This window comes from Ctenocephalides felis, unplaced genomic scaffold (genome assembly GCF_003426905.1).
Source record: "Ctenocephalides felis isolate EL2017-DRISC unplaced genomic scaffold, ASM342690v1 CF-g0.4_SCAFFOLD_03571, whole genome shotgun sequence".
NCBI lineage: Eukaryota > Metazoa > Arthropoda > Insecta > Siphonaptera > Pulicidae > Ctenocephalides > Ctenocephalides felis.
This window is the reverse complement of record NW_020539725.1, coordinates 31,243,692-31,267,168: the sequence shown is the minus strand read 5'-3', so window position 1 is coordinate 31,267,168 and position 23,477 is coordinate 31,243,692. Positions and strand designations below refer to the sequence as shown.

At 28.3% G+C, this 23,477-nt stretch overlaps 2 protein-coding genes and 1 non-coding gene across 3 annotated transcripts; all 3 read right to left on the bottom strand.

The window, feature by feature from the left end:
• Positions 1–13: 13 nt before the first annotated feature.
• LOC113385906 (ATP-binding cassette sub-family G member 1-like) lies at positions 14–889 on the bottom strand (the record flags this gene model as incomplete). The annotated part of the gene is made up of 3 exons (XM_026623728.1): positions 852–889; positions 524–787; positions 14–449 (listed from the first exon to the last, which is right to left on the bottom strand). Coding segments are annotated over exons 1-3 (738 nt in total), but the record flags the coding sequence as incomplete, so codon positions are not given.
• Positions 890–8,952: 8,063 nt separating this feature from the next.
• On the bottom strand, positions 8,953–21,584 carry LOC113385905 (protein borderless-like). The gene is made up of 6 exons (XM_026623727.1): positions 21,570–21,584; positions 20,288–20,476; positions 13,273–13,501; positions 11,481–11,687; positions 9,447–9,677; positions 8,953–9,206 (listed from the first exon to the last, which is right to left on the bottom strand). Exons 1-6 carry the CDS (start codon positions 21,582–21,584, stop codon positions 8,953–8,955), a joined length of 1,125 nt encoding a protein of 374 aa, XP_026479512.1.
• LOC113387176 lies at positions 9,824–9,942 on the bottom strand. The gene has a single exon (XR_003368126.1). It is a non-coding gene; the product is annotated as a 5S ribosomal RNA (ribosomal RNA).
• Positions 21,585–23,477: the final 1,893 nt, after the last annotated feature.

Sequence of the window (23,477 nt, the reverse complement as noted above, 5' to 3'; positions counted from 1 at the left end):
TTTCAAATAGTCTCGCAGAAGGTTGATGTATAGTGCAAATTATTGTCCTGCCACCCCGAGCTAAAGATTTCAATAAACAAATCAATTGGAAACAAGTCGATGAATCTAATCCTGAGGTAGGCTCATCAAAGAACATGACAGGTGGATTGTTCACTAACTCTAGTGCAATAGATAGTCTTTTTCTTTGTCCGCCTGATAGATGTAAGGTTTTTGTATTTTTACATTCTACTAATCCTAACGTCTCGATGATTTCGTCAACAATTAAGCGTTTTGCAGAATAAGATATATCTTTGTCTAGTTTTAAATTTGCTGATATCAGCATAGCTTCACGTACAGTTATATATGGTAGTAGATCATCATCTTGCATTATGTAACAAGATAGTTTTCGGAAACTTCTTAGATTTCTTTCCTTGCCATTGATAAGAACAGAGCCAATCATATGTGATGTCCTGAAATTTAAAGTCAGAGTATTGTAAAAAATTACTGAACATTTCAGCGATATATTGCATATTTAAAAACTTACTTATAACCAGCCAAGACATTCATAAGTGTACTTTTTCCTGCTCCTGAAGGGCCCATAATGGCAGTCAATTTTCCAGAGTGGAAGGTTCCACTCACATTTTGTAATATTGTTTTATGTGCACAATGTCTTCCATGTGGTACTGAATATGAAATATCTATAAATTCCACATCTACTGGCGGTCGTCTCGGTAAATTCGATAAAGTTGCTGATTTTGGGCTATGAGTAGGACTATTGTTATGGACATTTACAGGTTCAGAGGTAAAACTATCAATAAGAAAATTAAATGAGATATAATATTTTTATTGTTTCAATCTACCACTTAACTCACCTCAAGTGATTCGGTCTTTGCTTATGGTCAGGGCTCATTTTTCTGTACTATTCATTTTAATTTAATTTTTTATTTTGTAATTAGTTTATGTTGTTTGTTTTGTTATGTTTTGTTATCATATGTTCGAAAATAATACTGTATAAACCATATCCCTATTTCAATCTACCTATATAGGCTTTTGTTATCTCTGAAGAGATTATGCAAGATAGCGCAATTGTAAACATTTAATTAATTAGTGATGCATATAGGATTTAAAATGCATTTTGTTAAATTTGAATCGCTTGTATTAAATCGAATAATAAATCTAATTCAAGAGCTAAAAACTATTACATTTTATAAGACGATAATAACAATAATTCTCTACTTAGTGTTTTTATTTCTTCATTTGCAATTTATTCTAATTTTACTTAATTTAACTACACATTTTGCTGCAATTTTATTTATTTTATCAACAGCGAAAATGCTTACTTTTGAGTAACCCTAGTAATTTCAAGGTACGTTGTTCGGTATTTATTTACATTTTTCTTCCAAATCAGTGGTTTCAAATTAAAAAAAAAGTTGCACTCAAACTTTTCAAACAATCTAATATCATAAATACTCTAATACCATAAATACTAAAAAACAGCATTGAGCCCTACCTAGGGAGCGCGCTGCATAGTTTGGAAATAAAATAAATAATATTGAAAATAAAATAAATAAATGAAACTTTGATATGGCATTGTAAATTATTTCTGTATTTTACATTTGATATTGATTTCCCTTGAATTACACGTATAAAATATAAACTATTGATATTTCGATTTCAGAATATTAAAAGAAGAAACAATGAGGAAACATTGGATCAATTAGGTATAAAATGCATAATTATTATTATCCACTATGCATGCATAATTAATATTTTCAATAATTAAATTATGAATTCAATGATAAATGTATCAGTATCGGTTGCATTTTGTCTATAAATATGTAACGTAAATGAGTTTAGAAAGATATTACTCAACTAGAGTCGTATTTAATAAATTTGTTTATAAAAAACTAACGCATTTTAAAGAATATCGTGCAGATATTTGATCATTACTACATTTCAAAAATATTAAAAAGAAATTGGCAAGCTTTCGCAGAGTCAAAGCACATTAATATTATCAATGATAAAAGGGAACATAAATGGTATCAATAAATAATTAAAATCATTATAAAAATTGCTCAAGATCTCTCCAAATTTTAATATAAAGAGTTCATTATTATGCATTTTGCATCACCGTGTCGCAACACTAAAATAATCAGATAACAATTAAGACCATATATTTTTTCTTCTATAATTAAATAATCAGACATATATTCTCGTTCAGAAGTACTGATACAAAAGTACTTGCCATTATCAAATTAAATTTACGTTTACTGAATTGCGACTTACTAGATGTCATTTGCACTCAATACTTGATAAATCATCTGAGATTCTAAACATATGTGAAAAACAATTTTTTAAGCTATTCATCCGCAAGTGAATATATTTTTAATTTAAATATTATCGGACTAAATTATGTATGTTTTATTTAAGCATGTACATGATGTATTACATCACTTATTTTATATTTTATAAAATATGTTAAATGAAAAAGTTTAGATTGAATAATTGATTTAATAATTTGCAATTCATGAATAGCTAATACAAGTAAATACATTCTGTGATTTTAATATAAGAAAAATCTTGATCCAAGTATTCTACGCAATGCTTGCAAGAAATTCAACTTTGTATAAAAAGCTCCGCAAGGTCAGAAGGAATTATACTAATAACATTACGAATAAAGATTTTAAAAGCATCGGTTTATAAAGGTATCTAAAGAAAATTTAAGAAGATTATTTTACATAAGAATGATCAAGTAAAGTGCCTGTTTGAAATATAAAGCATGCGGTAATTGGAAGCTTTTATACGCCGCTTTTATGGAAGAGACGGTTTCAAGATAATAGGTGACAGAAGCTTGAGAATTTATACCATTGAAGTATAAAAAATGGTTTTATAAAAGACTTAAAAGCAATATATAGAGGAGTACAAGATGCAAGAGCTCTGGCATTTTAACCCAAGGTTCCGATTTCAAATCCTGCGTTGCGTGCAACCCCTTACCAATTTAACTGGTAGTATCCATATTGAACTTGAAAATGTTGATTATAGATAAAGTATAGATAAAGTCGGGAAATGGTGAAAAATATTAAAATACCATCGTAATTAGATAAGGACAATTAATGGGTTGCCCTCCATAAGCCATTAGTAAAAATTGATCTTCAAAAAACAATAACCGTCACAAGAGCATATGAATTTCCAATTTTTGAAAGTTATATTAGATTATGACCCTTATCGCCATTTAAATTTGGTTGAAAATGTAAAAATAATTTAACATTTAATTACAAAGAAACGGCCTGACCAAACTTTACCAAAAACTAACTAGCATCATTGCCAAATGATATCTTCAAAACTGTTTAAATTCTCAAAATCGCTTCAGATTTTTTGGCTAAAACGTTATTCACAAGTTTCGCACTTTTTTTTAATAATAAAGAAGATTATGCAAAATACTGTGTAATCATGCAAAAAAATATTTTAAAATATTCTGCTATGAGTAATTAATCACGATTAACTATATTAAACCTGACAAATCATTTTTAAAAGCGTAATTATCCCAGTTGATAGTTTATCAAGTTTTTTAAATGATCAAAAATTGATTATCATTGCTTCTATAATTGTAACATGTTAGCAAATTGAAGAACTAGTCATCTGACTTGTGACTAATGATTCAAATGCACGCAAATCGTCAACTTTGTACTCTAGATCAAGGATGGTCAACGAGTTGATTTCTTAGTAATCATTGGGTCGATTTTTGACAATGGTCAGAAAATTTTGTATTCTTAAATCCTAAAATTTTTCTTTTGTTCTCAAAATATCTGTAAAATTTATTGTATAAAAAATCAACAAAAAACTGAATCTACAATATTGCTGCTCTATCAGTGTTTTAAGGCAGTGATGATATAGCAGTGCCTTGAAACAAATTGCAACAACTTGTAGAATTATAAACGAATATTAGATAAATATAGGATTTTTGGAATAAAAGTGAAAATTTTTGATCAATGTTTTTAAATTTCGAAAATGTTGAACACAAACTTAGAATATTCCAAAAAAAAAATGTTTTCCAGTATTTATAAGAATTATTCGATTTATTTATTATTTTCAAACCGAACATCATTTACTACTGATACTGATCGTAATCAGATGGGAAAGCTATTAAAAAATTATGGACCAAACTTTATTAACTTACATTTAACAGATTTGATGGTTCAAAGCCCTGGGCAGTATAAAAAAATTAATTATTATCTATAAAATCTACGTAAAACTAATTGAACAACATTTAATTATATATGTTTATCTATTAGATATGAATAAATTATAATATTTATATTTAGTTCTGTTTGTAATTACGTAAACATATTTTCCAATAGATTATTAAGTTCAAAAGATTTATTAATGATTCATATAATTGCATTTACATTTTCCTATTGCGGATTTTTGATACGGAATATTAATATGGAATTTTCTATACGGCGATTATAAGACGACTTATATTATACGAATTTTTTTATATATTAACTGATTGCAATTATTATTATTCAAATTTCACAAAATATATTAAACCAATTAACCTTAATAAATATATTCGAAAAAAATAGAGAACTTAAGCCAGAAATCTCATGCAATATAGTACCATTCATAAAGAATATTTTTAGCTGAAACATAGAAAAGTCTTTATGATGTCTTGATACAAAATTTATTAATATGCACCCTTGAAGTTTTAGGTTTCAACTGTTTTAAGAAACTGAAAAAAAACTGAAGTTATAGCATATTAACTGAGAAATTGAGTTAAACATGCATTTGTATAATAGAATCAAGAAAGCTTTCCTATTCCATCCAAATACTTATTTTCATTAAAATAGGGCATGACACCAAAGAGGGTATAACACATTTATAAATGCCACTTGGTTATTAGTTATTGTGCTTTTTCAAAACTTAAATTTAATAATTTCATTTATTTTTTGATTAATGTAAGTTAAAAAAAACATTATTCTCAATAGTATTGAAATGTTGATTCTAAGATTAAAACCGGTGGATTTCAATAAAATCCGCTGCAAAGCGTGGCCGGGTACGATAGTATGTATATATATATATATATATATATATATATATATACACATATGTCTTGACCACCTCTGCTGTAGATCGTGCCCACAAATCATGCAATTGGACTTAATTGTCCTACAGAATTAATCACTAGTGTTCGCAAAATGCTTATTCATGTCCTGTCAATGTTTTCCGACCTGCAAAGGACACTCGTGAGAAATATTCATATCAAATGATATAACTTCCGTTTTTGATTTGTTTTCAATTTTTTATCTAATCACTGAAATTGCGCTTTGTAATTAAAAATATTTTTGAATCCAGATACGGATGCCGCTTTAGAAACAGAGCGCATAAAAATAAATAATTGAAAATATTATTCCTGAAAGGCTTATGTCTAAGATTTGAAACCTTCAAAATAGTATGCGAAAAAATCGTTTAAATATTTTAAAACTCAAAAAATTTAATTGCTTTAAATAATTTCATTTTGAAAATTGGATTTTATTCCCTTTTGATTCAAAAATTACTCCTAACTCGTGCAAAAGTATCAAATATAATAATTTAAAAACATATGCGTCACGATTGCTATTCATCCGAGTTCCAATTTCCAAGATAACCAATTTAATTTAATTCAATTTCAGCATAAATGTGCTATGAATCATTTCATGTTCATGACGGCGTGCAAATTGCATATATAGTGAAAGTCCATATTATTCTAGTTAGAAATTCAATGACGACGCAGTTACGTTTCTACGGCTTGCCAATTGCTACTGAATTATTGCCAATAAAATCCAGTAAAGGTGATATTTTTACAAAATAATTGAATAAATACTGAATTTACTTAAGAACGTAATTTTTCTTTCCGGCAAAACATTTAATCATTAATTGTAACCTGATTATGCAGCTGTTATATCAAGGCGTAAATTCTTCGAGCCAAAAAAATTATGGAACCAGTTGTCCAACGCATTGTTACGGTTCAATCTTCATATAAGTTGGTAGTAAAAACTGTCAAAATGATATGTATTTACTGTGGAGTCAGGCATTTCAGATTTAATACCTAACCTAAAAGAGGGAAAAATATAAAAAAACAATGTTATAATAACTGCATTTTTCTGACATGTCATTGATAACATATGTGTGAAGTTAGGTTTTATGCGTACAACGCTTGCAGTCAGGCGTTTTAGATATAAACCCTGACCTAAAAACGGACAAACATAAAAAATGTTATGATAATTGCATCTTTCTGATCTGTTATTGATAACACATACATGAGTAGGGTTTATGTGTTTTTAGACAGTTTTTAGTATCATTTTGTATGAAGCAAATGGCGTAACATTGCTATAACTACGGATTATTTTACTGTAGAATGGAGACCCAGAAATTGGTAAAATATATATTTTATCTTCATTATTTAGTACGAATGTTGTGTTCAATCAAAACATATATTAAAAAATATTAATACTAAACAAGTAAGACCATCTTTATGATTATTAGTATTAGTATTTCATCAATATGCTTATTTTCCTATTTCTTCAAATTCACTGATGATGGCAAAAAATTATATGTAAAAACGTATTTAAAATAAAGATTTTGCTAATTTTTTCAATGTATGCTTTATACTTACATATACTTGTATTTATATATAGGTCAAAACGTAATTATTAATAAAAAGCGTCTTTATTACAACTATGAACAAGTAAACGTATTAAAATAATTATTTACTGGATTTTAATAGCCTTATTAAAGAGATGTAAATATTATTGCAAGTATATGAAAATAAACTGAAAGAAAAACAAATTATTTTATTTATGTAATTAACTAAAAAAATAAAAAGAAATCAACGCAATTGTCTATTGTGATGTTAATATTCATTATAATTTATGTATCATATCAACATGTAGTTATGGATAGTAAAAAAAAACTTCATTTTATAATGCATCAAATATTAACTGAAATTCCAAAAGAATTATTACTAGATCAAGAGTTTAAGTAACACAAACATTTTAATTATTCAGGAAATTCTTTTTAATTTAATAATTATTGTAAAGCAAATTGATATTTGTCTTGTGACTTGATGGTCGCAATTAGCTTCATTAGAATTATTAATTGATTTGGAATTACTCATTCTTATCACATATGAATTGCATTTTTTCCGTGATCAATTTAAATATGATAATAGTATATAATATGAAACAAATATCAATACGTTTCTTATGTAACGTATATTATATAATATATTATTACATTATACAATACTTAATGTTTTATCAATTATATAAGGCATTTACGTATATCAAAAAATATATTATTTTAGTAAATATAATAAGTAAAACTAAAATTCAAAATAACTTACAACTTAAAATATCCTTGACACATTTTAAAATTATACAATCTTTAGAAACGTTCTCACACATACCGTTAAAAAATTATATAAGTGAAGCATGACTAATAATTCTAATTCGAACGATTTAGATTAACTATAATAAAATAATCGTATAAACACGTGCAAAAATCTATTTCAATATATAAAACAAGTCAATGTTTTTGCTAAAATTTATTTTGCTCCGTCAATGATTTGATTGTGGGTTAAAATTTTTATATAACTACGGACAACATAAAATATTAATATTAATATTAATTCTACTTAATTTTAATTTATAAAAGTGTTATAATGATAATGAGAATCAATATAGAAAAATAATATTTCGCATTTAAGACGATTAATATATTTATTGAGAGCACAATAAATTTACTTTTAAAACAAGTTTTATCGACTCACTCATATAGTATAATAATACAATATGCGGAATTTCAGATCAAAAATGTTAATTTTGCAAAAAATGTCTTCTAAATAAACCATCAAAAATATCACAAAGATATATTGTTAAAAAGTGGAAGGGATATAAAGAAAGCCTTGGATAGATCCTAATTTGTGAACATCATGCATCCAATAATATATTTGAGTAAGTAGGATTGCTCAAATCGTACTCGATAATATAATGCCTACCTATATAAAATATTCAAATATAATACCTGTAAGCTATTTTGAAAACTAGAGCATCTATCTATTGAAGAACAATTGCATAGAGTTACGCTCGAATAAAAATTTAATGAATAATATTGATAATACTTGTTAAGAAAACCCAATTTGTTTGAAGTTTTGAAAGTACAATATCTTCTAAAAGAACAAACATCAAAAAGAAGGAAGCTGTTGATTCATACAAATGATATATCTTGCAGATTGTATCAGATCTTTTCGTATTTTGATATCATGTACGAGTATTTTGTTTTTTAAGGGGACTGCTGGACATCATATAATGGTATATCAAAAATAATATTTAATCTATTCTCAACTGTGAGATACTACTTATATTATACTTAAATTACACAAAGCTACATAAAAAATGAAGTAAAACCGTCGATAAATCAATGTGCGGTCAGGTCCATGCAATCTCGCTAAATTAAGGGCGAATGTAACAATATATCAAGGGCTTTTGCTTAAATCCTCCATAAATCGTTTAAGCAGTTAACTCTAAAAGAGTTATTTTTAGCAAAAACAACATAGAAATGTATTAGATAAAGTTCATCCAAGTTGAAAATCAATATCCATTCATAAGCAAGCCGTAATCAAAACTTTATGATGCCATCCGAGACCCATGTCAAAATTGTTCATAACAACTAACATTTTTCTACAATAATTATATTCCGGCCTCTGGATATAATACATAGTACGATTTGAGCATCCTTATTTATTTTACCAGTTACACAAAACATCACAATAAAATCAATAAAAATCAAGTAAAAATAAAAACAAACAAAAATAAAATAAGAGTATTCCATATAAGAGTTTGATCCAAGACATGGCAGACCAGTAAATCCATAATTGCATGCTTGCTCTAACCCAAAAATAATTAAAATTATAACTTAACTTTATTATTTATATTAAGCTTTGGTTTCTGGTTGCTTCTCCTCTTCAGAAGGATCATCTGGCCTGATGCATTTCCTTCGGGCGTATATTAGAACGGCTATGGACACTGCACATACCAGAAGGGCAGCAGCAACGCCTATTGTAACTGCTCTTATTCTGGTGTAAGGAGGTACACGAACTTCCACTTTATGACTGGCTGCTTGGTAGTCTGTCGTGGACATTGCCAACACTTGGAAGGTGTATAATTCATCTTCTTCGAGATCGGTCACTGAAATAAAAATCATTACTAGAAAATAAAACTAATCTGAACTAGGTTGTAAAACTTTTAATTCAAAAATTTCATATTCAACATTCAATTCAATTCAAAAATTTCAATAATATGATATGGCAAAATAAAAAAATATATAGGAATAATATTTGCATTAAATTTCAAGTTAAGATATAACTATTTTCAAATTCGGCTGCCCAAGGTAAAATTACACATTTAATTAGGCGTTGTAATTCTCACCTAGATATTGTGTATCTTGAGTCTCGGCAGAGCCGCATTTAAATTCGTATTCGCTGCGGGTCCAGCGGACAATATATCTTCTCAAAGATTCAGCTCCATGTTCTGGTGCTCTCCATGTCACTAAATGACCATCTTTAACAGGCACCACTTGTACAAATGTCGGTGCACTGATTTGGAGAAAGGCGTCCAAAGGTGCCCGAAACTCTGATGGTCCTGTATATAATTGAGATGCTAAAAGGAATAAAAGATACAATAGAATAAAATGTGATGATTGCACAATTTTGAAGGTAGGGAAAAATCAAGTTACATTAGAAGTGTTATCACTTAAATATTATTTAAAAAAAAATGGATATTTGCATAACTTTAAAAATGAAAAAAGTCAACGATACGTGGTGTTCCCAAGCGGTCTCCCATCTAAGTACTACCCACGCCCGATGTTGCTTAACTTCGGTGATCGGACGAGAACCGGTGTATTCAACATGGTATGATCGTTGACGATAAAAGAACTATGAACTAAGCTTATATTCTTCTCTTAAATAATTTTTTCTAATAAATTCATGTATATGATTAATTACTCGAGGTATGTCTCTTCCTTATTCATGATTTTTCATGAATTGGTCTGTGCACATTGTATGAAAAAAATCAATTGATAATTTTTTCATAAAGTTTTTTTCTTAATTTGCCTCAAATTGATATCCGTTTTCAATTGTAGCTATTGTGTAAAACGAACAATTAAATTTTATTATTATTGATACATGTATAAATCAAGAATAGCCTTTGAATTGATAACAATAATAAAATAAACCGCATTTTTATAGCGGTATGTTTTAAAACCAATTTGAATGGACAAAGATTTTATTTTATCACGTCAACTCGAAATATTTTATACTCCAGCATGATTCACAGTAAATTATTTATATACGCTATCATATTTTTACAATTAAATAAGCTATTTTCTCAAAATTGATTCATTACGGCATGTAAAATGCATTGAATGAATGATAATATTAATAATATGAAATTACGTTATATGTATTATGACGCACTGCAGATACTATTGAATAAAACCTTAAATATTTTTTTAAGACGTAGCAAAAACAGGAAAATATGCGAAACTCAAGTTTTGGTAAAATTTACAATAGCGTGATAAAAATATGTGCTCAAAGTTTGAATAAAAATTAAAATCGTCACGAAAAATGTTCTTACTACTTTTTTTTAACATCAATCAGAACTAAAAAGTCCTATACTTAATACTCAATACTATGCTTAATATAAGTCGGTTCCAATACTCAAAACAATAGTGTGATGAATTCTTATTAAAATTTATGTTATGGGGCGAATATTTATCGATGCAGATATGCATATGATTTACGAACTTTTTATGATTTTTTTCTGAGTGGTTCATTTTTAGCTGCAAGCCACTGTCCATTATATTCTTATCCAATAATGATTTTATTTTCTTATATCTTAACAGCAATCAGAATTTTTAGTCCTATGAGCAGTTGGGCTGAAACTTTTTACTTCGTGTTTTTAGATGGGAACCCAATGATCAATCCATCCGTATTTGATGATTTTATTATTAGAGTTTATCTAATAGGGCTAACTTATCATTGTTGCAGCAATGTCGGGCAAGGGCTATTTACACTTGGAAACATATTGCAAGTTACATTTCCAAGTGAAAACCGTTGTAAAAACTGCTTGACATCAGGCAGTTCGAAGTGGGTTCGAACCCTGGACCTCCAATTGAGGTTCAGTCGCCAGCCACTTACCTCCGAGTAAGCCCTTTTTTGATACATAACAAGAATTTATAGATGTATACATTTAAATATATTGCGTCTCATTTGAAAGTTTATTTGAATGAAATTTTTGTTTGTCTATTCCGGAAATAAACAAGTACTGGTAAATGTGACCAAAAAATGGCTACAATTACAACATCACAAAGGATAAACTCCAGCCCTATCATTACTTTTTCTCCAACATCTGGTTGGTAATACTCCAAATTAATTTCTCGAGGAACAATATTGGCAAACTTACGTTTCGTATAAACTTTGATCGCTTTGCTGAACATTCCGTCGCCGTTGGCGTCCTCGCTCATGATCATGATCTCGTACTCCTGGGAGGGCATCAGGTTCGTTATGTTGGCTTCGGTGTCCAAACTATTGGAAACCCTCATTGTTCGCCACTCACTCACGTCGACCGCTCGGTACCATACTTTGTATACCAATCTGGGCCTTCTATATCCTGAGGAAATGATAACATGTGATCTTAATCAAAACTTGTCGTAAATGATATAGAAGATTTAATACATACAAATAAAATTGAATTATACATTTTGAATATTTTGAATAATATAAAAAAATTGATAAATTTGAAATTGAGAAATATGATGTTCTAAAACTGATAAATGTTTGGAACTTTTGAATATTGGTATTTTGAATATGATGAAATCATTAGACGTAATGAGTCTTAAGACAAATTTACCCTATGGAAAGCGTATTATGTTCATCATATCGAAAAAAAATATTACTAACTGGTATCGATAGCGATATTTCAACTCAAATAATTGATATGTCGAAGCATTATTAACAATTGATTTAGTTATTATACTAAGCATAACTTATTAAAATGCGTTGATAGAAACTAGCCAGGTCTTTCAATAAAAATTAACTTCCACTCAATATCTGAAACTTAAACAATAAAAAAATTCAATGCCACTTTAGTTAAACTACTTAAAGAATTTACCTATTATTATATTGCCCTTTAGCACGTGCAGTGCATATTATGTGTATAGTACGAGTAACATTTATTACAAGCATATAACATGATATTTTATGAGCCATTACATTTTTTATGAAAAATGATCGGTTTTAATGTATAAACCTAATTATTTTTCTAACGGGAAAATGTCAGATATGTTATTATGACTTCAAAAAACTGTAATGTCAGGATCAATAATGATACCGAAGGTGGTATTATATCATCATACCATGTTTCATATATAAATGTCGAATGTCAGATATATTATAATATTAATAATTAATTAATAAATATATATTTATATATATTTTTTTATATAATGCATGGGAAGTGCAAATGAATTGCATATATGACATATTATAAGTATTTTTATCTTTTGAAAATAACATATAAAAATATGAAATATGTAATTTTATTTTTATGCAATAATGAAACGTCGTTTTTTTCATGAAACATTCCCAAATTTTCTGACTACTTTAATTAACCAATATCGAAACTATACTTTAAGCTCTAGAAACACATATGAATTGAATTTTACAGTTTTATGTGTAAGTTATTGGTCATAAGGCTGAATGCTAGTAATATGTATAAAAAAATTATTTTAATTACAGTAACTAGAGTGGACCATCCAACAAATTTGGGCAGTGTTAAGATATGACGAGTTTTTCACTAAAACATGTTTTTACGTGTGTCGTTAAATGGCAGAAAAAAATCTGCTCTGGATCTGATGTCGTTTCACGTTTTACGGAAACACAGAGTGGAGATTCCCCATGTTCTATTTCATTTTTATATTTAAAAAAAAAACTAGCAAAATAATGTAAAAATAATTGATCAGCAGTATATAAAAATCATTTAAAAGAATAGCAAACTTTTCGACGTGGTTTGATGGCGATGAGATATATTTAGGATACTCCACTCTGGTGGATCACCTCAAATATGCCAAAACTTTATGTTTGTTGCAACAGTAATATATTGCGAACTAATCAAATGTAAAATTTAGCTAATGCCGATTTCCGTCATAGAGTTTTACAAAAATTTATTATTATAGAATCTTTATTTCTTGTTTTACCTTCGGCCCAAGTGACGAATATGGAGTTCGACGTGCTGTTTGCGGTGACATTGTACGGCGCCCGTGGAGGCAGCGTCTCTATCATGAGTTCCGTATCCGCGGTCACGGTGGCTGCGTCGTTACTGGCACTGCATTGATACATGCCCCGATCCTCCTTTTGAATATTTTCGATGGTCAAGTTACCTCCATCAAGAGAATATCTACCTCTCGGCAACTCGGATCCATCTTTCTGTAATAAATATATACATTTTGAACAAAATGTATGAATATTTTGAGGTGTTTTATTTTAAGCCATAGTTAATACAAGTGATGAGAATATCAAAACGAGATGAGCCCCTGAAGATTACGGTAGGAAGTTGAAAATTGGAAGATGTTGATCACATCAAGTATTTAGGAAGCATCCTGACCAGAGACGGATGCTGCACGAGAAAGATCAGGACAAAGATCGCCAGCGCCAAGGCGATGTTCACAAATAATAGAAAACTACTGACGAGCAAACCAATTCACGACTTGCAGAAGAGACTAATGAAGTATTATGCCTGGAGCATAGCTCTGCACGGATCAGAGACGTATACTTTTGAGAAAGGTCGACAAAAACTATCTGGAGAATTTTAAAATGTGGTCAAATGGAGAAGGTAAAGTGGCCAGACATGATATCAAATAAAGATTTTTTAGACAAAAGAACTCTACGGAGCACGATCCAGAAAACGAAAGGAAACTGGATATGACCTATTCTGCAAAAAGTGCTTTCTACTTCACGTTGTAGAAGATAAAATTTAAAGACTAAAAAGATTAGAAAGACAAAGAATGCATATGGTTGATAACTTACGCAAGGAAAGAAAATAGAGAAAACTGAAAGCCAAAGCACAGAACCAGGAAGCATGGAAGCACAAGTTTGGAATAGAATATGAAAATGCATAAAAATGTATGAAAAAGTGATTATTTGAAATAGAAGGTACTGGAAACAATAATCAAGGAAGGTCAAGAAAATCATTGACTTTGTGGTGCTCTCACCATAGCCACGAACCTGTCTTCTGCGGCAGATTACTATTTATTTTCATTATAATTTGATCACTAGTATGAAACTTATACATTTTATGCGCCTGATTAACCAACAAAACATATAAATTTCTCCTAGTTTTGCATTGCGCAACAACAACTTGTTATATGTATGTAATAAATATGTTTCACGAATACTGCTTATTTTATAAATGCAAAACTCAAACAAATTAATTAATTTAATTTAATTAAACAAAATCTCAGTTAACTCACATATTATAATTATTTCACTGATGCATATTACGCAACCGTATGTATTAACAGTTGACACTCATTATTCAATCATATCAATTCCTAGTTTCATGGAAAATTTATATTTACGGAAATCATGATGCTAATCTTTTAGATTAAACAATTAGATAATCATACAATTATGATACACGTGTTGCTACAAATGAAACCGTAATATTGAAATGTTCAAGGTCAATGTTAAAAATCAATACAAAAAATTAAATGGGTATGATAGAACAAAAAGTAAAACAAAAATTATATATAATTAGACATAAGAGTGATTATTAAAAACATGTGAATTGATATTTTGTCACTCAATCATTTAAATTTATCATTAAAAAAATCGTGTTTTGCTGTGATAACATTTCCTAATAAAAATTTACTATATACAAACCAAAATCTGAACTGGAAACCTTATATATTAATAGTATCTACGAATTTATTCAATTAAGAATACGATTACGTTTTGAGCTAAAATGAACTTTTCGTTGTTTCAAAAATGGTTACTTTGAGAATATTCTCGACAGGATTATTGGCAAACATTTTATAGTATTCATAATGCTGACATCAGTTACATGTAAATTGTTAATTATTTGAGAGAACCACTTTAATGTTGCGAGGCTACACTTTATGCAATTATAATATAGTATTACTTATATATTTATATTGTTTTTCTACATCACCGATATTAATTTGAGTAAAGTGTGAGCTAAAATATATGATTTTCACAGTACATAACAATGAACATAATCCACAAGACAAATATCTCAACGTGTTATTGTCATCATGGCACTTACTTTTATTTTAATAAGAAAATACTTCGGGTGAATAAACTCGACTTGCACTTTTCTGAATTTATCCTAATTTTGGTAATGGCTTATTTTATTAAGAGTTCAGACAAATGCAAATAACGTAAATTTAATTTCAGGTTGAATTAAATTTAGTAAATGCTAGACTAATTTTGAGAAAATTACAATTATATGACATAAACTGTCTGCAATCGTCAAGTATCACAAAATATATTGTTTTATATAATCAAATTTACAATAATTTTAATTAGAAATTCTTTTGGAGTAAAAATTCATTTACCACAATTTTTAAATATTTTCATAAAAATTTTGTAACCTTCGTGAGTTTGTACATTCGTCCATATACATCGTTTTTTATTTTTAAGGAAGACTGGGTACGATTGTGCTACTTCTTTTTGGTCAGCAACTTCTTTGTTAATTTACCAGTTAGCTGAGAGACATTCCATTTGACATTTTACATTCATTTTATATTATTGTTATTTTAGATACTTTTATTCAGTGCATTCATTCTAATGCAATTCCCTCACATATCAAGTATTATAATTTCAGTTGTATCTTTATTTCTAATTTGGTCGAGGTCTCTTACATTAGCTTTCGGTCAGAGAAATTTCTTAATGAATGGAACGCAAGCTAGAAATAAAGGTCGTAAATTTAATTCCAGGTTTTGTTATATTTTGGCTATGAGAGTCTATTGCGTAATATATTTTATGTATGCAGATGCCCTATATAATGTTGAAATATTGAGTGCAACAGCACTATGCATCCTACATTGAACTCGTCGGAGCTTTGACCTAGATTAAGCTTCGTTGGGGCAACGGAGCAACTACACTGCAGATAAATGTCTAAAGTTTTCAAATTATATATTCATTACTTCTGTCAGGAATATAAAAGTATGAAAAATATACTCTCTTCACGACGTCTGTCGGCTAACGTAAGTAGTATAATGCAAGTTGTCACCTGCAAAATTTATAGGGACATAGGATGAACTATTATAAATAGAATATAAATAGAATTATCTGCTGGTGAGTCATTTTTATACTAGAACATAAAATAGAACTTTCACATAGATTTTTGTTTTCATTTACTTCAAGTTATGTTTTTTGCACCCATCACATAGACAAATATCATTTCAGAGAACTATATTTTTTCTCATCATTTTCAGAATAATATTTTAACTTTTCTCTTTCCAATATACAAGAACTTTTTTTCGCACACCATTTGTCATGTCAAAAAAATGTGTATCTCAACTCCAATATTTCAATTTTGTTGTTCAAAGCTATATAATAGTTCTTTTTTTTAAATCTTTCACATCAGCCAAAAAAATATTAAATATATTTCACACGTTTTCATAGTATGTTAATGAATAGTAATTAATAAAATTATGAATACTACTTTTAAAACACATATAACGATAAACGACATATATGGTTTAGAAATATCGCAATTTTACTGATGATAATAAACCATCCTTCGTTTGGTTCAGGATGAAGCATTCAAGAGAAATACAGCATTATACAATTATAATTACTTATTCTAAAATAGATGAACCTTTTATAAGAAATTGGTGTTCCACTAATTTTATTTAATAATCATATTTATTATACTAATATTTATTTATTTCAAATAAATATGTTGTATTTATAATTAAGTAACTAATTTTGAGCGTCTCATTATAAATTGCTTCAATAGCATTATCAGCGCTTTTTTAGAAGAAGATATGCAGTTTTGAATTTTAAATGGAAAAGAAATAAAGAATTTTTAAATTGTGCAACACATGTGCAGCATTTTATCATCATTGATGAAGTCATTGTTTGGCTTAATAAAACTCAATTTTTATTTGCATTGTCAAATATAGTATATTAGAATTTAAATTGGATTTGTAATATTGAATAATTCATGTTTTGTTATTTATATTTTATTATACTTAGTACGCGGCATACATCATCACGTCATAGTTCATTCATGTTATTATTTTTGTATTACTGTTTTTATTTTATTTTTATTTTAACTTTTTTCATTTTATATTCAATTTTTGTATTATTTTTTTGCACATATCAATTTTGTAAATAAGACATTAAAGTCTTGATTAACAAAAATAAATCATAACAAAAAAAATGTTTTATTATAAATATCCGAGACTCGAGTCTTGGAGTTTTTCTTATTTTCACAACTTAATTTTGGTTTAGAGTTTTATCCAAAATAAATAAGTTCGTTGGGTACAATACGAAATTCTTCTCAAACAATATAATTATGCTAAGCATAGAAATTGGTTTACCTATATATAATATATCATAAAAAGTATCGTAATCATTTATGATCGATTAGGATTTGAAATTAAGTAGAACCTCGATATCCGGACCTCAGTTATACGGATTTGCGATTATCCGGACTTCCAACTGCGGCAGAGTTATATGTATGTACATACCTACAATTCGAATTTTTGCACGATTTATGCTGCAGTTTAGTATATGTATGTAATATAATTATGAAAATATATATGCACATGCATAAGGAAATATTAATTTCTTTAAATATTGATTTTCGTTGATATCTATGTATATATTTGTTATTTTTGATAAACACATATCATTATTCTTCATACATTGGATTATCCGGATTTTCGGTCATCCGGATGCCTATCGACAACAATTAGTCCGGTTAATCAAAGTTCTACTGTATTACTTGTAAATAACCAATTATGTATACATTTCTCCCAAATCGAGCAATATATCAAGTATAGCCCACTAAATATAACTACGTATGAACTACGTTTAACTAAATTTTGCACATTTACTTGAAATAAATATTGCTACCTCAATTACAATCAGTTCAATTATTGTTGTAAGAGCTTATTTCCATCTAGAAACAAAATTGCTTGAAAACATTAGATAAAACAAGCTAAGAAAACAAAATGATTTCGCATTTCCCGCGAAGTAACGATCCAACGAGAGAAGCGTGCCGCCGTAGCAGGCCACGTGCAGCGCCCCTAATATACAAGGAGACCACGTACATTTCAAGAAAATAAGCGTGAAACGCGCAATTAACAATCCAGATAAAGTGAGAATTAGATATTTTTTATGTATTTTTGTATATTAGATATATTTGATTACTTATGATGTGAGAATTATCATATGGTTTTAATAATAGCTAAAATATATTGATGAAGAAAATAAGAAATATTAACGTGAACTTATTATTACCATATTGTTTTGTTACCAGATTGTTAGATCTTAATTTATTTGTGCATAATTTGCGTGATTATTAAGACCACCACTTAATATTCACCAACTTATATTAAATATTTAATATATAGTTACGTTTGTAAAAATTTAATATGGTCTTATTTTAGACAATGAGTTTCTATCTTGAATTGCCATTGATTTCACGAAAATAAATAAGTCTTGAGAAATGAATTGTCAGGTAATTTAATCCCTAAATTATATTAACAGAGAAACGTATTTAGTTACATACAGTTAGTAGTTACAAGTATTAACGTACAATTATTACTCTACTATTTCAAATAATTGATTTATTGATATTTGGATATTAATTGATTTCTACATCTGCATAACTAGTGATTAGTGACTAGTGATTAGACTGACTTAATTTCTAGCTTGTTGTACACTAATAATATGTTAAATGTTAAGTATAATATATAAAAGAGTATGTAAAAATTTGGTACACTGATCTTGGCTAAGTTTTAGCATTAAGAATCTATCTAGAATTTCCTTTACCAAAGCGGATTTTTTAAAAAATATGTATTAAAGTAATGAATATATAAAAAATTTGGTAAGAGAACTTAATACAGAATTAAATTAGAAAGCAAAATTAAGACTGGGGAAAAAATGAAATACCGCATTGTTTCAGAAAGTGATTTGTCATTAACGAATTTGGAGAGTTTTGAAATATGATATTAATGAAAAGTGACACAAGCGAATTAATTGTTTTTTTACAATACTATACTGTCTATCATCAGTATCCTATTGTTTGAATTCTATATTTTAAAAATGTTTCTGAGACTACATATAATAAAACTAAGAAATAAACAGCTGTTGTTTCATTATTTAATTTTAATTTTTTTTTTATTTAATTTAAGTTGAAACATCGTTCTTCTCGTCATCCTGTCGTAAATTTTATACGACAGAAACTTTCGGGTATAGCATAATTTAATAATTTTATATTAAAATACAGATACTTTAGTGATACCAGAATAATTACTATGATTACTTTTAAGCAAAAATTCAGCAAAGCTTTCAATAAATTTACCCTCTTACGGCCAAATTTTTGTTTTATATAAAAAATAGGATAATAAAAAATCAGTGATTATAAGCCTATATGTGCAAATGGAAAATGGCAAATATGTGCAATGGAAAATGGAAAATAAAAAAATATTTTTAAACATTTTTTTTGTTATCAGTGAATTACGTGATTTTCAAGTCATAGCGGCCTATAAATTGTTGCACCTCACTGTATAAAAATGTTATTTCAGTTTCATTTCTGTATAAAATGTCAACGTATTAGATTTAAAGATCGTCATCTCACGATAAAACCCATAATTATTTACTTTTTTTTGAATAAGAATTACCTTCAATGCATCCAAGGCAATTACTATGACCACTTTTATAAAAAAGAAAAGTTATAAAACAGTAATGAATAAAATTCATGTTGCAGCATAGGATGTTTTAAGTACATGAAATAAGAGCTCTCATCAAATCGCGATATGTTACAAAACATTATATAATAGACTATGGTTTTATGAAAAAGCTCTATCGAAAAACCATGAAATAAGTATGATGTACATGAAATAAGTACATGAGATAAGATCAAATCACGATATGTTACAAAACATACAATAATGGACTTTGGTTTTTCCGAGCACGGTCAGAAAACCTTCCTTAACCTAATTCAATTCCTACTTTAATCATTTTTTCACACTTGTCAGTATCAATGAAATGTCTTCCCGCATTCGGGACCAGAACGTGCGTTGTGCCCTGATACTTGGCTCCGCCGTTTTTATCATACACTGAATGCGACCGCGCAGACTGAGACAACTCGGCCACATGAGATACACGATACACGTATGATTTTGATAACCGACAGTATCTCTGAGGAGACAACACAGACTCATCTTATAGGTGGATTTCGTGTATAGGTTCAGGTTTACAACACATACTGATCTTTCCAATGTAAAGATGGAATGTAAAGGTGAGAGATATACATAGGAGTTAGATGTTACAGTAAATCAATTCAACCGAAATGTATTGGTGTTTGAATCAACGCAAGCAATGCTATAAAATGTTTCAACAACAAAGGAAATAGTATATTATGCAAAAGTATATGCAAAGTGGGTAATGTTATTGATCTAGAAAGCGCGTGAAGCTTTTAAGAGCTTATTTCTTTACAGTGTCGATTCGCAGGTGTTCACGTCGAAACATTACATTAAAACGTAAACAAATAGAATATAGATCCAAAAGCTTCAGCTTGTATTACACTTGAATATTTTTATTTAATATTTATATATTTGACCCAAAGACAGAAAGAGACATTAAGAATTCATTTATTTAGGATATATGCACTTGAAAATATCAATAGTTCCTACAATTAGTATCAATCTGCTCACTAATCTTATACCGAATCTAAAACTGATCCTTTCGTACTCGCATAAATTTTCCAAAAATTATTCATAATGAATGCGATGTACATAATTTTTGAGATTGTATGTACATTGTGGTTAGTTCAAATTGTTGACTAGTTTTGCGGTTGGATAGAAGTTCATTGCAAAATAACAAAAAAAAAAACGAAATATGTGGTCCGTGAGTAACCAAAAAAATGATTTGAAGATACACTGTAAATGCCGTCTATTTTTTATATATTCACTTGTTAATGAGATTATGCAAAATATTAACTTTTTCCATTTTCATGAATTAAATTTTATTTTCTCATTATAAATTATTCCAAAATTTATAAAAAAACAGATTTTTAACTTATTTTTTGATATTTAATTTTAAAAAGTTGAGACTTTCGGTTTTAAATTTTTTTTTTTATTTAATACTTTTTTTCATTAATATTTTTCTAATTATTTTTGTCAATGGTGACCGATTATGCCGTTAAAAGGATTGATGTGTTAAATAATTATATAGTGTAAATGAAAATGTCTTTTCATAGCGAAATACCGAAGGTGATTTATCATTTTCTTACTATTCCATCAATCATTGTTTACAAGCGTCACAAATGCGAAAGTGCTCGACAACTTTCTCCACATAATTGAATTTGTATAGATCCTCATAAGTTGTCACTTTGAAATAATTAACACTACATTTTATTAGAAGTAGCCATTTAGATAGCAAAACTGTTAAAAAGGTGAGAAAGTGGTAAACTCCAGATAGCATAATTGAAATATCAAATGATTAAATATTTGAATGTCCATATGCCGAAAGCCAATTGTAGCAATTTCCAAATGAAGAAATATTTAGATCTCGAGAATTGAAGTTATCAAGCAGTCAAGAGACAAAAGTCAATATAATTATACATAAAATCATCATAGTCGTATCATAACATACATGGTCATGTCGAATAAACAAGTATAAAAAAAATCTATAGCACTAAACTTTAGTAACTAAACTATTAAATTGCGAGAAACGCTTTAAAACAGAATGTACAAATATCCAAATTTCACAGCCCACAATACAATATTGGATAATTGAAATATCTAGTAAATTGAAATATCACAAGACCGAATCAATAAATATGTAAAAATCGTAAGAATATTATCTTATAAAACATCGAAATATAGCAAAATCTTAAATCAGCAAAATAATATATGTAGCACATGCGACTATAAATGGTAGCATATTAAAATATATTGGTAGCAGAAGTTGAAAAAAAATAATAACATATATCCTAAATATTTATAGTAGACTATTATTAATGATAAATAAATAACATAAATAATATCCTAAATACAAAGTAGTAGACTAATCAGAACAATGTATTTGGTCAAGATTTGACCAGGGCTTTTATTTAACCTGGGACCCTTCGGGGTAGGGGATACAATTATATGAGTATAAATACCTGTAACATATAATAATAAGGGAGTCTAGCAAATGTAATAAGAGAAGAAGGTTGTAGAGCGTAGTTCAATATATGTCATAAATTAAATAGTGGTTTTATTCACATCTTCTTATGGTGATGAAATATTTATAATTTACAGTCCACTCAATATCAAATTAATCAAAGTGATCCTCACCAGTATTAAATGAATATGCTCTTTAAGTAATAATTTTAATTTCAATTTTAATTGAAAATAAACGATCAAAATATTGCAGGTAAAACACAAAATATAATGAACTAAATAATAATTAAGCTCTTATGTAAAAATTAGTTGGTCAATTTTGCCGTGAAATAGACCAATGTTATGGCAAGGCTATGTTACGCTGTCTTTTTCATATAAAATAGTACTAAAAACTGTCAAAATACTATGTGGTTGCTGTGCAGACAGATGTTTTATATAAAAAACTTGACCTAGTCACTGCAGAAACGTCAAAATAAAATTTATATTCTATGTGCATCTTTGTTATGTGAAATAATAACGTATGAGTGAAGTTATATTTTATGTGTAAAACTCCTGATCGCACAGCAAATACATAGTATTTTGACAATTTTAATACTATTTTATATGAAAAAGGCAGCGTAACATTGTCTTGCCATAAATTTAGTCTATTTTACGACAGAATTGGCCCATAAATTTACACATAAATAAAATTACATGACACAAGTATCACTTGTATCATATTTATGTGTACTTTTGACATCAAAAGTTTCAAACCGAATTTGCGGCAGATTAAAAGAATAAGCGTTCTTCATATTAGCGGGCGTCTATTAATCACGTGAGTTAGTTTTTAAGGATTTTTGAAACACCCCACTCCCCTGGTGATACATGGTGATATTCAAAATTACCCCCCCCCCTCCTACACCAAAAATCACGTGTATATTTAGTTGCTAGATAAAACTGCAATTTTTTTTATTTTTTTTTTTTGAAAATTTTTGATTTTTTTTTAAAACAGCAGTTTATAAATACACGTGATATCTTACTATACCCCTCCTCCC